Source organism: Globicephala melas, chromosome 1 (genome assembly GCF_963455315.2).
Source record: "Globicephala melas chromosome 1, mGloMel1.2, whole genome shotgun sequence".
NCBI lineage: Eukaryota > Metazoa > Chordata > Mammalia > Artiodactyla > Delphinidae > Globicephala > Globicephala melas.
Genome location: NC_083314.1, coordinates 105,407,598 through 105,420,249, shown reverse-complemented (window position 1 = coordinate 105,420,249; position 12,652 = coordinate 105,407,598). Strand labels below are relative to the sequence as shown.

Below are 12,652 nucleotides of genomic sequence, written 5' to 3'. Positions count from 1 at the left end.
CAGATAACTGAAACCATGGATTGGGGGCATTCCCCCAAGAGAGGGGGATGGTTCTGAGAGGGGCTGGTTTATTTTCTTCTTGCCTTCTTTCCTTTTCAATAACATATGTCTGTCATCTTCCAAACCCAGCTTCCTTTTTTCTTCCCCTGGGGCACCAGCTTGGTTGTTCATCTTCGAATCATTTCTTTGTATACAGCATTATACTATATCCTCTGGCCTCCAGCAATGCAACCCCGAACACACACACACACACACACACACACACACACACACACACACACACAGGCTCTTGAGAGTAAGGAGCTAAGGATCCTGCTTTTATTATACTCCCCATCATACCTAGCAATGCTGGGCACAGAGATGTAAGCCCTCCAAGTCACCTCTATCTGACACCCAGCATTAGAGCCTGACATGGAATCAGGTCCTTGGTAAATGTCTGCGGAATGACAGGTGACACCCAATAAATATCTGTTGTCTTGACCTGAGAGTCAGGGCCCTATCTGACTGTGTAACTCTTCGTTATTCTTTAACTCCCTCACCTGACCTTACATACAAATACCTTGCTGGGGAGAAGGGACAAAACAAGGGAAACTGGGAGTGACTTCGCCCTGGTCCAGCTTCCCAGCCAGGTGCCTGGCCTGCTGTGGCCCTAGGGAGAAGGGGCAGGAGCGTACTGGTTCAGCACACCTGAGGAGGGCCGGGGCCACCCTGTTCGGAGAGCGTGGGGCCGAAAGTGTAAGCAGAGGCCGATACCAGACAGCAGCTACACCAGACTCCCGAGGGAGAAATGTGAACTGGGGGCCTGAGGAAAGAAAATTAAATGTAGTTTAAAATGTGGTTCTTCTTGTTCTCTTCCCTGGGAAGATTAGAGGCTGGGGGAGGGGGCCGCTGAGGCCCATGGAGGTCAGGGGAGCTGAGGCTGGGGTGGGGGAAGCCAGGAGAAGGTGTGCGTGAGGCTAAGGGGAAGACAGCGTTTAAAGATGATTGAGAGACTGCAAAGCTTGCTTGGGGGTGAGTGGGGAGGGGGCTTCACGGCTGGTCTTTTACCATTAATCCTCCTCTGCGGAGAATGCAGTACTACAGGTTTGCTAGGAAAGGAAAATGCCCTGGGTCACCATTGGCATACTTTCCCAGGTGACCGGGAACTGACAGGCAAAAGCACACCCCAGGTACAGCCGCCCACCTCGCTTTCAAAGGCTTAACCCTCCACTGCAGCTTTGGGCTGAGGAGTCAATGCTCAGAGCCGGCAAGGTCCCCAGGGGACCCTGGGACAGACTCTGAAACCGTCTTCAGTTCTGACGGTGGACTTCAGTCCCCGGCCTGGAATTCCTTCAGAGACTCTGTCTCTTTCTTGGGGATGGTCCCCTTTCCCCTCTCATGGCCACCAAGGTCAGGGGTTCTGCAGAGTCTGTGTTCTCGGCCCCCAAAGTCCTTTGGAGAGCCTTGGCTGGCCTTCCCTGACTCAGTTTTCCCAGAGCCCCGAAGCTGCCCTCTTGAAGGGAACGTTCGCCGACAGCCCGAAGGCCGGCAGAAGGAGCACCTGCGCCGATTCAAAACTAGTCCTGCGTCGGGCTGGGAAGGAGTGATTTTGGTTCTCATATACAGGCTTGAAAGACCACAGAGACATTGTGGTTTGCAATGACTTCCTTTATATTTCCTCCCAGCCGGACTCCATCCGACAATCAGAAAACAAAATGAAATATCTGCTGGATGAGTGGGGTAGACAGTCATTCCAGGGGTCGGATAAGCCCGTGTTCTCATCCGCTTGTTTAACCTTGGGGAAAAAAATGCTTTCTTGTTTGTGCTTTCCCATTATTTCCCTCACTATTAAAATGCTGACTGTGCTCATACCCCGCAAGGCCCCTTAAGCTTGAGTTAAGTAAAATCTTAGTAAACTTCCGATCAACAAAGAAGATAGTTTGTAATCTGGTTTTACTACATAAAGTATATGCATTACTACCTTTGAAAGAATTAGAATGTAATGAAGCAATCTTAACGGTCATCTGATCATATCTGTGTCCTTTATCACTCCAATGGGGAGAGAAGGGAGCAGGTGGCCCAGCGGGAGGAGGATCAGGTTCTCCTTGGAGAACTTTCCCCTCCTGACCCCCCTGTGCTCTTTGAAGCCCCCCTGCTTCCCTCCACCAGCCCCCCACATGGTGTGGTCACTGTCCACTTGGTCCTTCCACTTCTGCCCAGGGAGCCCTCAGGGGAGGGCACTGGTCTGACCACCTCTCTGTCCCCGGGGACTGGCACCCTGCCTGGCTCGGTGGGCACTCACCAAACATCTGCTGACTGCGCTGCATGCGTGAGGAGCCCTAGGGAGTTGTTTGTACCATTCTCCCCGAGCAGAAGCTTTTCTATCCAGCGCCCTCGTCCCCTTGGATGTCCCTTCCTCATCCTTGTCATCCTCCAAGATCATCCTGACAGTCATTTCCCCGTCTCCATCCTAGGAGCAGACATCTCCCAGCAGCAACAAACCACTTCCTTCGCTGCCTCTGAGCCCCACCCCTGAAAAATTTTTTCCACTCCCAGGACTGCAGTGACCCCTGGGGTCCTGGCAGCCCTGTTCTCTTCCAGCTGCTCATGTGCCCCTGCAAGGGGATGTGGTGCAGCTGGTGCCCAGGCCACTGCCATGGCCAGTCTCTCCGGCCACCTACAGAGGAGCCTATGGCGGATGTGACAACCACGCAACATTCACTTGTGCTCTAAAAAGAGATGTCAGAGTGGTTACTGGGTTTGGGTTTTGCTTGTTTCTAGTTCTTCCTCTGGGGAGGAGGGGCACGGGAGAGGGAGCTCCCCCACCCTTCCTCCTCACGCTTCTGGCCTCCAAGTGGCTCTCCTACCCACACCACCTCAGGGTCCAGCCAGCGTGGCCTCTCATTTCCTTGCCCTCCCCATCACCTAACCTTCACCTCCGCTCCACTTCAACAACCATGGCCACACCTGGGGGCTTGTTTTTGTCTGTCCTGCATGCCTTTGAAATCCTGAATTCGCATATTTCACATTCTGACCACATCTGTCAATCTTTCCATCCTGCTATTTTCTCAGTCCTTAAACAGGGTCATGGAGCCCTCCAAGACCTCTATTCTCTTGCCCCTCCATTTTCCCCTGGGCAACTGCAGGACTTCTGGCTTCTCCTCCGTCCGTATGCAGCCTGAACCCGATCCATGTAGTCCAATCACCACCCTCCTGGACTTTCTGTGGCACCTCCCCACCAGCCCCCAGCCCTCCATCCCCCCCACTCTGCGCCTGCTCTGCCTCAGGGCCTGGGATGCTGAATATTGCCAGAAGAAACAGAATAACTGTACATATTTATGTCACGATAAGCATGTGCTCTGACCTCCCGGGCTCCGTACTGCTACTTGGCATTGCTTCCACACGGTCCTGGGTAGCTCCCTCTCTAGGACTCTGTGAAAGTATTCCACACCTTTACCATGCTCCACAAACTCCTCCCCCTGCGTCCAGCCCTTCACCTGGCCTCAGACTTCCCAGAGCACCATCACTCTCTGCATTCTCCTATCTCTGGACTTACCTGAGATGAGACCTTTCCTGCCCTCCTTCCCAATTTCCCACCTTCAAGGCTGGCAGGAAGAGGAGTTCTCGCCAAGGTAAGCCTCGTGCTGCCTCTAGGTCCCATACCTTCCTGCACCCTCTGGTATCTTTTCCAACCAAATCTCCAAACTCTTTCCTGTATCTTCAATCTCTCTGGTGGAGAAGGCAAGTGAGAGGCGAGTGATAGTGAGAACACTGAAGCCCACCTCACCTGCAATCCTCTCGGGGTGCGCCCGGAGGGTGTTCATGAGTTGTGACAAGGTGCAGAGCTCTGTCCAAACCTGGCCGAGGTGCTGGCTCTCTGGTGCACCCATGAGGAGTTCTTGAAAATCTTGATAAACCCTTGCCAAGCTGTAAGAAAGAGCCTCATCAATAAAGACATAGCTGTCGTTTTCATCAACATCATTATCATCATCATAACACCTTGTGTAATTTTTTAACATACCACCTGCTTGACCTATCTATTACATTATGTATTCTCTCAATATTGCCAAGGCAAAGGAGAAAGATATTTTTACTTCCTTATACATATAAGATAACACGGGCAGTGAGAAATTTGTTGTCAAAAGTCTTCCAACTTTGCCAGGGCTGGGTCACCTCTCAACCCCATTCTCTATGTGTTTCCTGTCCCAAGAACCCTTAAATAGGATGATATTAGGAGATATTACTGGAGGCTCTTCCCAGCCAGTACCCACTTCTCTGAGACCTGCCCTTCCAGCCATTCACGTGAGCAGGTTCTAACAGCCATGCTTAACCCGCAAAGTCCTCTCTGCATGCACGTACACACACACCCCCACCAAGGCTGATGGACAAGAAGAATAAAGCTGGGCTAAGCAGATCTGTTCCCAGGAATTTGAGTGGTACTCAGGGATGCTCTTCCGATTGCCCAAGCTGAGGGGCCGTGAACTGGGCAACTAGCGCCAGCCCAGGCATTGAGAAGCAGGGGATACTGGTCCACGGAGAGAGGCAAATGGAGTAGAAGCCCAGAGGGAGGCAGAGAGGCTGGACCTTGTAGGCCCAGACAGGAGGGGAGACCTCCTGACGGCTCTCCAGTTCTTCTCCCACTCCCTGAGGACTGCCTTGCTGCTCCTGGCTTTTCAAGAAGGTCTAGTGTCCAAACCATATCTTTCCCTCTGAGGCTTAAACTCGTTTAAATGTGTTTCTGTGCCTTGCAAGCAAATGAATATTTCACTCATAATGTGTGTGTGAAACATGAAACCCAGACTTCCTTGTTCAAATGCTGAGTACAGCTGGAGTCTGAAACCCCTTCCCTTCCCCAGCCCCCACCTCTCAATCTGTAGACACTGTCAGTGCCAGTCCCACCAAAGCTCCATGCATCCTCCACTGAAATGCCTTCAAGTCTCCCCTGATCCCATCATGTGACCCATGGGGTCTCTAGGCAGGTGTTTCTTCTCAGGCACCTCAAGGAAGCTCAAGCTGAAAGTACAGACTGTAAATTAAAGCTTCCAGGTGGTGTTTGCAGCCATGGGAGCCCAGCTAAGATGCCATCTGCTGACTTTCCCAGGAAGATGGGTGTTCTGTGTTCCCTCCTCTATCTTCCTATCATCCAGGGGTTAGCAAGCACATTATAGGCTTGTGGACCATGCAGTCTCTGTCACAACTACTCACCTCTGCCTTTGTAGGGCAAAAGCAGTCGCAGTTTGTTCCCAGTGGGGAAGGCTACCTCTGAGTATTAAGCTGAATTACCAAACGTTCTTTTTTTTTTAGTCAAAATGCAGTTTTGTCCTGGAGGAATTATATCCAGATCTCCTCTAAGGAAAGAACTGGAGTAACCAAATATCTCAGTTTCCATCTGATTTGATGTTTATACAGGTAGGTGAAGCCTACTCCCCAACAAGCCTTTGTTGGTGAAACATCACAAGTTGCAGCTCGAGGTCAGCCCAGTGGCTGAAGGACAATCCTGTCCTCAGCCCTGAGCCTCTGTCTATAGAACATGTTACATCAAGTCCCCCTACCTCCTGCTCTGAGAGGGAATTCCAAAAATAGACGCTTTTCGTATGGAATTTGACCTGAATTCGATCCCAGACCAGAGGTCATTAACCTGGAGTCCACAAGTCCCCCGAAATCATATGCACAGTGTAATGTTTTTTGTGTGTGTGTGTGTGTGTGTCCATCTTTCTTGGGAGAGGGGCCATCAGTTTTCATCAGATTCTCGGAATGGTCGTCAGCCCCACAGGTTAAGAACTTCTGCTCTCAGGCAGTACACTAAGATTTTGCCAACCAAGGGAACTGATGGCATTTATGACAGAGGATTTGGAAATTGTCTTTGTCTTCCAAGAAGCAAACTTCACCTTGTAAACTTGATTTCGTTCACCCTCAAAAGGTTCCCTGACATTTTTCTTAGCCTTTAGATGTCCAAGAAGGCTTTTAAAGGAACAGGGATCTCTCAGAATCGATCCAGCGTGGAGAGTGATGTAAGGGTACAGAAGGGGAACTGAGGTTTTTTCATCCAGTGACTCCATCCAGGAAGGTGAATGACCTGGAGGCAGTGGACACATCTCAGCAGGGGGCTGAAATTAGACTCCAAGTCACATCTTGGGGATATATGAACCAAGAAATTGTGTTCTGTGGCCTTAGTTTGAAGCATTTTCCTCAAGTGCCCTGACAGCTGATAGAATGCTCCAGAGAGGAAACATGCCCTGCTCCTTTGAGTTTAAGGTTTCAGCAAACCACAAAAACACTCACTCAGCGTCACACGCTCTGTGTGCTCACACATGAACTCCAGGGCAAGATGAGAATAAAGGGTGCACAGCTTCCTCCTGGTATGGTGGGAATCTCAACACTTACATGGAGTTGTTATAGTTTGACACAATTCCAGGAGATTCTCCCGGGGTGGGACTTTGAAAACAAGGATTGTTCACATTGCAGAAAATTCCCTGGAGCCATGGCAACATTCCTGCTGAGGGCATCGCCTTGTTGGGAAAATGGCCTTTAAGACAGGAAATGAAGACAAGGAGTTAGTCATTGACACTAAGTAGGATGCAGGCCCTAGGATCTAGAGCCTCTGCAGGAAGGACCCCTGCCCTTCTGGTGCTTTCCTTCATTCACCAACACTTAAGAAGCAGGGGCGGGACTTCCCTGGTGGTGCATTGGTTAAGGATCCGCCTGCCAATGCAGGGGACACGGGTTCAACCCCTGGTCTGGGAAGATCCCACATGCCGCGGGGCAACTAAGCCTGTGTGCTGCAACTACTGAGCCTGAGCTCCAGAGCCCGGGTGCCACAACTACTGAAGGCCGTGCGCCTAGAGCCCATGCTCCACAACTAGAGAAGCCACCACAATGAAAAGCCTGCACACCGCAATGAAGACCCAACGCAGCTAAAAATAAAATAAATAAATAAATTTGTTAAAAAACAAAAAACGAATCAGGAACATCTAATATATGCCAGGCCCTGTGCAGAGTGCTGGAGACAGGGTCTCTTCTCTCAAACTCCCAGTGTAGTGGAGAGATGGACAAATGTCCTAATAGAGGCATGGATGGAAGTGTGAAGGGGGAACAGAGGAGAAGCACATCGTTTTGGTGGGGGGATGGGGAGGGGCAGAGAGATGTTAGCGCAAGAAGCCTCTGCGAGTTGCTGATGCTTGAGGAGGAGAAGAGGTCCATCTATTCCTTCCACAACTATGTATTGAGCATCTACCCCCAAGCATGCAAAAGGGGGCCCAGGCGCAGGTTATGGGCTCCTTGTGGGGTGAGGTAAAGAGGCAAGAGTTTGATGCGCAGGAAGCTGTGTCAGAACTTGGGGCCTGAAACTTAAAAACAAGAAGTTGAGGAGCAAGAATAGGGGACTGAGCAGCTGTGTGTAACTCCTGAGGCCCTCACCTCAGCTGTCTAGAGCCAGAAGATGTCATCCTGGCCAGAAACCAGATGAAGACTTTCTCTGAGGTGCATAGTACAAAAGAGGTACTTACAGGCTCATCTTCGGTCCCAGGACACCTCTGGGGTCCAAGAAATACTATATTATTAGTATACTATTTTTTGTCCCTTCTCATTTTTCTTTAGCAACATGTCTCACATATCTCTGAACTGTCTCCAAAATATTTCAAAGAACTCATCTATAATCTGCTCCCTTTGAAGTTAGGAAGAGTTTAGGTATAGGAAAAAAACAACCAAATAAAAAATAATTACACAGTTCTTCAGTAACCACATGTAAGTATTTGCATAGAATGTGTAGGATTTAAAAGTTAGTTTGCATAACGCCAATGAATCTCTGTTTTCTGCATCGTAGGCATAAAATGATGATAAGCAGATCAGATCCTGGCACCCCCAGCCCCCAAAACCTTTCTAAACAAATGGATAGGCCCTCCAGGCCTGCCAAGGCTCCCCCTGCCCTTACCCCCATTATGCTTACATTCATGTTGGCCGTAGAGTGGGTTGACATTCCTTAACCAGGTCAGGACCAGAAATAAAGATAAAGGCCACACAAGTTCCACCACAAAGCGAATCTGGGAAAACAAAACAAAAAGAGAGAAAGACCAGTGATGCTAAGAGATTACAGGACACATACCCAAAGCAGACATACTTCATTTCAGTGCCTGTCTATGCAACAGGACTTTGGTTGTGGTATATTTACCTAAAGGACTTCCTTTTTTTAAAATCCCATCTCCCATACTGCCTCTACTTTGATATATTAGACTAACGAGACTTGGTGTCCCTCTGGGTTCCATTCTGCCTCTATTTTAGAAAACTGCATTAGCACAGTACTTTCGTCAAAGGTCATCAAGATATGCCCTTGGACGTTGCTGTGCACATGAATGCAAATTCTGATTCTGTAAGACCCCATCAGATCTCACATGTCTAACAAGCTCACAGGTAATGCTGATGCTGCAGGTAGTAAAGGTATCCTTGTAACCTCTCCTTCTGCAGATGAGGAAACAGAGGCCCAGGAAGGGCAGGTGACCTGTGCAGTGTCTCATCAGCAGTGACAGCATTGGAACCAAAATCCAGCCTCCTGTCTCCCGGCTCAGTGCTCTTCCACATTCCCCCCACTCCCACACACACACCGGCCCTGTCTTCTTCTAGCGCTGCTAGACTTTGCATATGAGGTCACTGAATGAATGAATGAATGAAGGTGCAAATGCCTCTGTGAACTACTGTGATCCACAGCAAAGTCAAACCCAGAAATCTGGGTATACCAACGTTTTCCTTCAACAATTTCTTGTTGCTTAAACTTATGCCGCCGCAGGATTTTATAATACTGGAAGAGGTTGCTGATACCGACATACAATTGAAAGTAGGTATTTAAATTTAGGTTCAATTTAGAGTTTAAGGACTCTTGACTCCAAAGGAAGGAGAACAAGTTGGTTGCTTCAGCCCACACCCTGCGGCATTGCACATGAGGGTATGGGTGGAGGTGTGGGATTATTGGGGGAAGGGTGGGCAGGTATGTATTGGGGAATGTAATAGTTCTTCTACCCAACCCCATTCCAGAGACCTGAGGAAGGAAACTCATAAGATTTAAAGGAGAATTAAGGCAGATGGCTAAGAATAGAAATGTAAGTATATATAGATCTGCTAGGGGCTATTCTCATGGTTTTAAATTTAACCCTTTGTTGTTCCTTCCAAAGAAATGTACTTAAACTCTCAGCAAAGTAGTGGACACCATAGCAGGTGCTCAATAAACCTTTGTTCCTTTTCTGTTGGTGAGGTCTGCTGGCAACTGAATTATTACAAATCATAACAGAAGTCGAAGAGGGTAAAAAAATAATACATTGAAGAAAAAGCAAAAGGTGTTCAGGGTAGGTGGTGATTATGCAGTTGTAACTTTTTACAAAATGTTTTATCCAAAATATGTCTAGGGAGGATGTTTTAGAGGAAAAACTCACACAAACATTATGGGAAGAAGAAAGAATAGAAGATTTTTCCTTAAGGTACATATTCTCCCCGAAAATGGCAAAACACCAGTATTGGACAAGTCCCATCCCGTGTTAAGAGGACTGACCCCAAGCATACTTGATAGCCATAGAAATGCTGGCAGTCCCCCCAGGTCATGCAAATCAAGGGAGGAAGAGTAAAGACTGTCCCCGGTGACCCTATCTCACTGTTAACAGCTTCATCCATCTTTGCTGGGTACTAGCCAGCACAGCTGTTCCCACAGCAGCGCACTTCCCCTGTTTTATCACTCATCGTACTTCAGAGTCATTACTCCTTCATGAAGGTGGACCCCTCACTAGCTATAAGCTTCCTGAGGACAGGGACCACATCTATTCTTGTCACTACACCCAACACAGGGCCAAGCTTATAATAAGTGCCCAGTAAATATTGGTGGAATGAGTGAGTCTCTGTCAAGACTGGTCTAGGAGGCTTCTCTGGAAAGCTGGAGGTGACTAGAGGCTTAGGTAAACAACCGTTTGCAGACTTAACAAACTGTTTTCCCCAGGGATGTGTATGCTGGCTTCACGCCTTCCATCCCAGGTCGCCCTGTCAGTGGGCAAGGTTGGGGAGCAAGTTCCACAAGATAGCAATGTGAGTGATAGATGCAAGCAATGAAACCAAAACTTATTCGTGGTGTCCTCACCAAGGAAATGAGACAAGCAGTCCAGATTCCACACATTTGACTCTTCCTTAAGACAACTGCTTGCAAAACTGGCTTCCTATCTAGTAAGTCAGCCACCTTCCATGAAGCAATGTCTATCTGGGAATTGCCTGGTGTATAAGACATTGATGTTGATTTGAGAATGGGAAGAACTAGGTTAGGAGTCACTTTAGGGCTTGCTTAATCCCCAAGTCTCAGTTTTCTCATCTGTGAAATGGGACTATTTTGTCCTACAGCTTATACTGAGGGTTAAGAGTGTGTCAATACCAGGGGTTCTTAGCCAACTTCACTCCCTATTAGCTGTACAACCTTGGGTAACCCATTCTACCTCTCCATGCCTCAGGGTGTCTTCTGTAAAATGGGGGTGATATCAGGACCTACCTCTCAGAGCAGCTGTGAGGATGAAATGAGTTCACTGTGTAAAACACCTAAAGCAGAGTCTGGCACGTGGTAACATTCTATCAACGTGAGCCATTTATTATTGACTCTCACAAGGCTCACAAGGACATTGTAGGTGACAGCACATTATAAAGTCTGAAGAGCAAGGAGTTATAATTTAAATTATCTGCAACTCCTAGGTCTGCCCTCCACTCACATTTATGTTTCCTCCTTTTCTCCCTTTCTGGAGTCAGAACTGCTCAGTTGTCAGTTTGGAAACATGGGGCTTCCTGAGAAAACTAACCACACACTGTCCCCTACTCCATATGTTAGAGGACCTTGGACCATGGGAGGGTCAGCCAGCCTGTCTTACCTGTCCCATGGATAAAATTCCTAAACTTAAGCTAGTGCACCTCATCTCTCTTTGCCATGTAAGTCACACACTCTCTCATCTACTCACCCACTCACTCACTCACTCTTGTATTTTTGAAGTATCTGGTCTTTGGAAGTCCACCCATCAGGAGGAGGCCAGATCAGAATTTTCTTTTCCTCCTTCATCCTTTGCCTAGTGCTAGGACTAGTACAGATTTGCAGGTGTTCCTCTTCACCATATCTCTGAATTAGGGCTGCTGTTTTCTGCCTATAGTCCCTGCCTCTCCAATGATCACCTTCGTTGACCTAGGTCTGCAGTTCTCACGCAGCTGCAGGCAGGAATCCTGTGGGGAGTTTGGGCCATGCCCCACATCAATTACACCAGGATGCCTGGCCGTGGGACATCAGCTCGGTGTCTTTTGTTTGTTTTTTAACACTTCTCAGGTAGTTCCAATGTGCAGCGGGGGCTGAGAACCACTGGCACAGGTAGTGGTTGGTAATCTTTGAAAAGCATTTTTTGAGAAGTCAGTGTTACTGCTCCAACTCTGCAAGCATTTGTTTTGGAAGGGCTGCATTTCACACTTCACTCCCTGCACAAAGACCACCGGCAATTCTTTTCTAGCCCTTCTAGCCCGGCACGTCCTCACAACAACCTCTTCTCCCTCCCCCAGAATTGTGGACTCAGCACCCCAACCCCAGAGCGGCATCTTTGTCCTTGATGCTCAACTGTGCACAGGCATACCCTAGGGAGAAATTCCACAGTGTAATTAAAAACATGTTTTCAGAGCAGCTCTGACTCCCCACACCCCTTCTCTTTAAACATGTCTGTAACTTTAATTAAGCCCAGCCGAAGCTCAGAAGGGGCCGGTGGAAATTTTTTTTTCCAAACTGGTATTTCCTTGTTCCCTTTTTTTTTCCCCTCCCCTCCCCCTCTCTTTACCACTCAACCTACTTAGGGGAGGAGGGGTCACAGGGAAGGGCAGAGTCGTGCTTGTTGTTTTAAATCTTGGCCAGTTAGGTTTTCTTCCCTCCTACTCTGTTTTCAATTTGAAAGCGGGTGGCCAAGTTTTGAAATGAGCTGCAGGATTCTCCCTTCTGCACCGAGAGCCCAGACAGGGTTCTCAGCCTGGATGAGTATGACCCAGGACCTGGGAAGGCTTGGAGCTGGTGGCCCAGCTTCTCCACACCTGCCAGGTTTTCCTCACCTAATTCTGGTCCCCAAGTCAAAGGTCACAGCGGTACCAGATGTCCAGGTCTGGGGTCCGAGAAATGATAAGCCCCGTACTCTCATGAATCCTTAGGCTTCCCCAAGTATCCCGCCCTGATATGGAAGCTGGGACCGGGGAGATGACAACAAGGGGCCCTAGACTATGGGCTCTAAGGGGCACGAGACACATCTAATGGTCTTTATAAACCGTCCCAACACAGGGCCTGATCCATCGAAATGTGGGCGCACACGTATTTGTCTCCACCAGTGGGAGAGTCTTACCTCTGGAAACGCATGCTCTGGGAACGACTCCTTGTGGAGCCTTCTCTTACTCCTGCCAACCCCAGTCTCTCTTCTGAGCTCCCAGAGCTCATCCTCATCCCCCACCCCAAGCTTCCTTCTACTCCACAGTTGCACATGGTTTTCCACTCAGCAATTGTGCACAGGCACCTGTTTCCACCTGGCTCTGAATTCCATGAGGGCAGGGGCTGTCTAACTCACCTGGCTATATAGGACATAGAGGGTGACCATACAGCCTGGTTTGCCAGGTCCAGTATCAGTTTACACTTATTGTGCTGGTGCAATTA

General features: G+C 48.7%; 1 protein-coding gene across 1 annotated transcript in view; it reads right to left on the bottom strand.

Annotated features, from left to right (window-relative positions):
* Positions 1–12,652, bottom strand: part of ABCA4 (ATP binding cassette subfamily A member 4) — a 138,756-nt gene that overhangs the window by 122,933 nt on the left and 3,171 nt on the right. The window contains exons 2-4 of the mRNA XM_060302615.1: positions 7,925–8,018; positions 6,364–6,505; positions 3,767–3,906 (exon numbers count right to left, since the gene is read on the bottom strand). Of these exons, the coding sequence (XP_060158598.1) occupies positions 3,767–3,906; positions 6,364–6,505; positions 7,925–8,018 (376 nt within the window). The remainder of the gene's footprint in view (positions 1–3,766; positions 3,907–6,363; positions 6,506–7,924; positions 8,019–12,652) is intronic.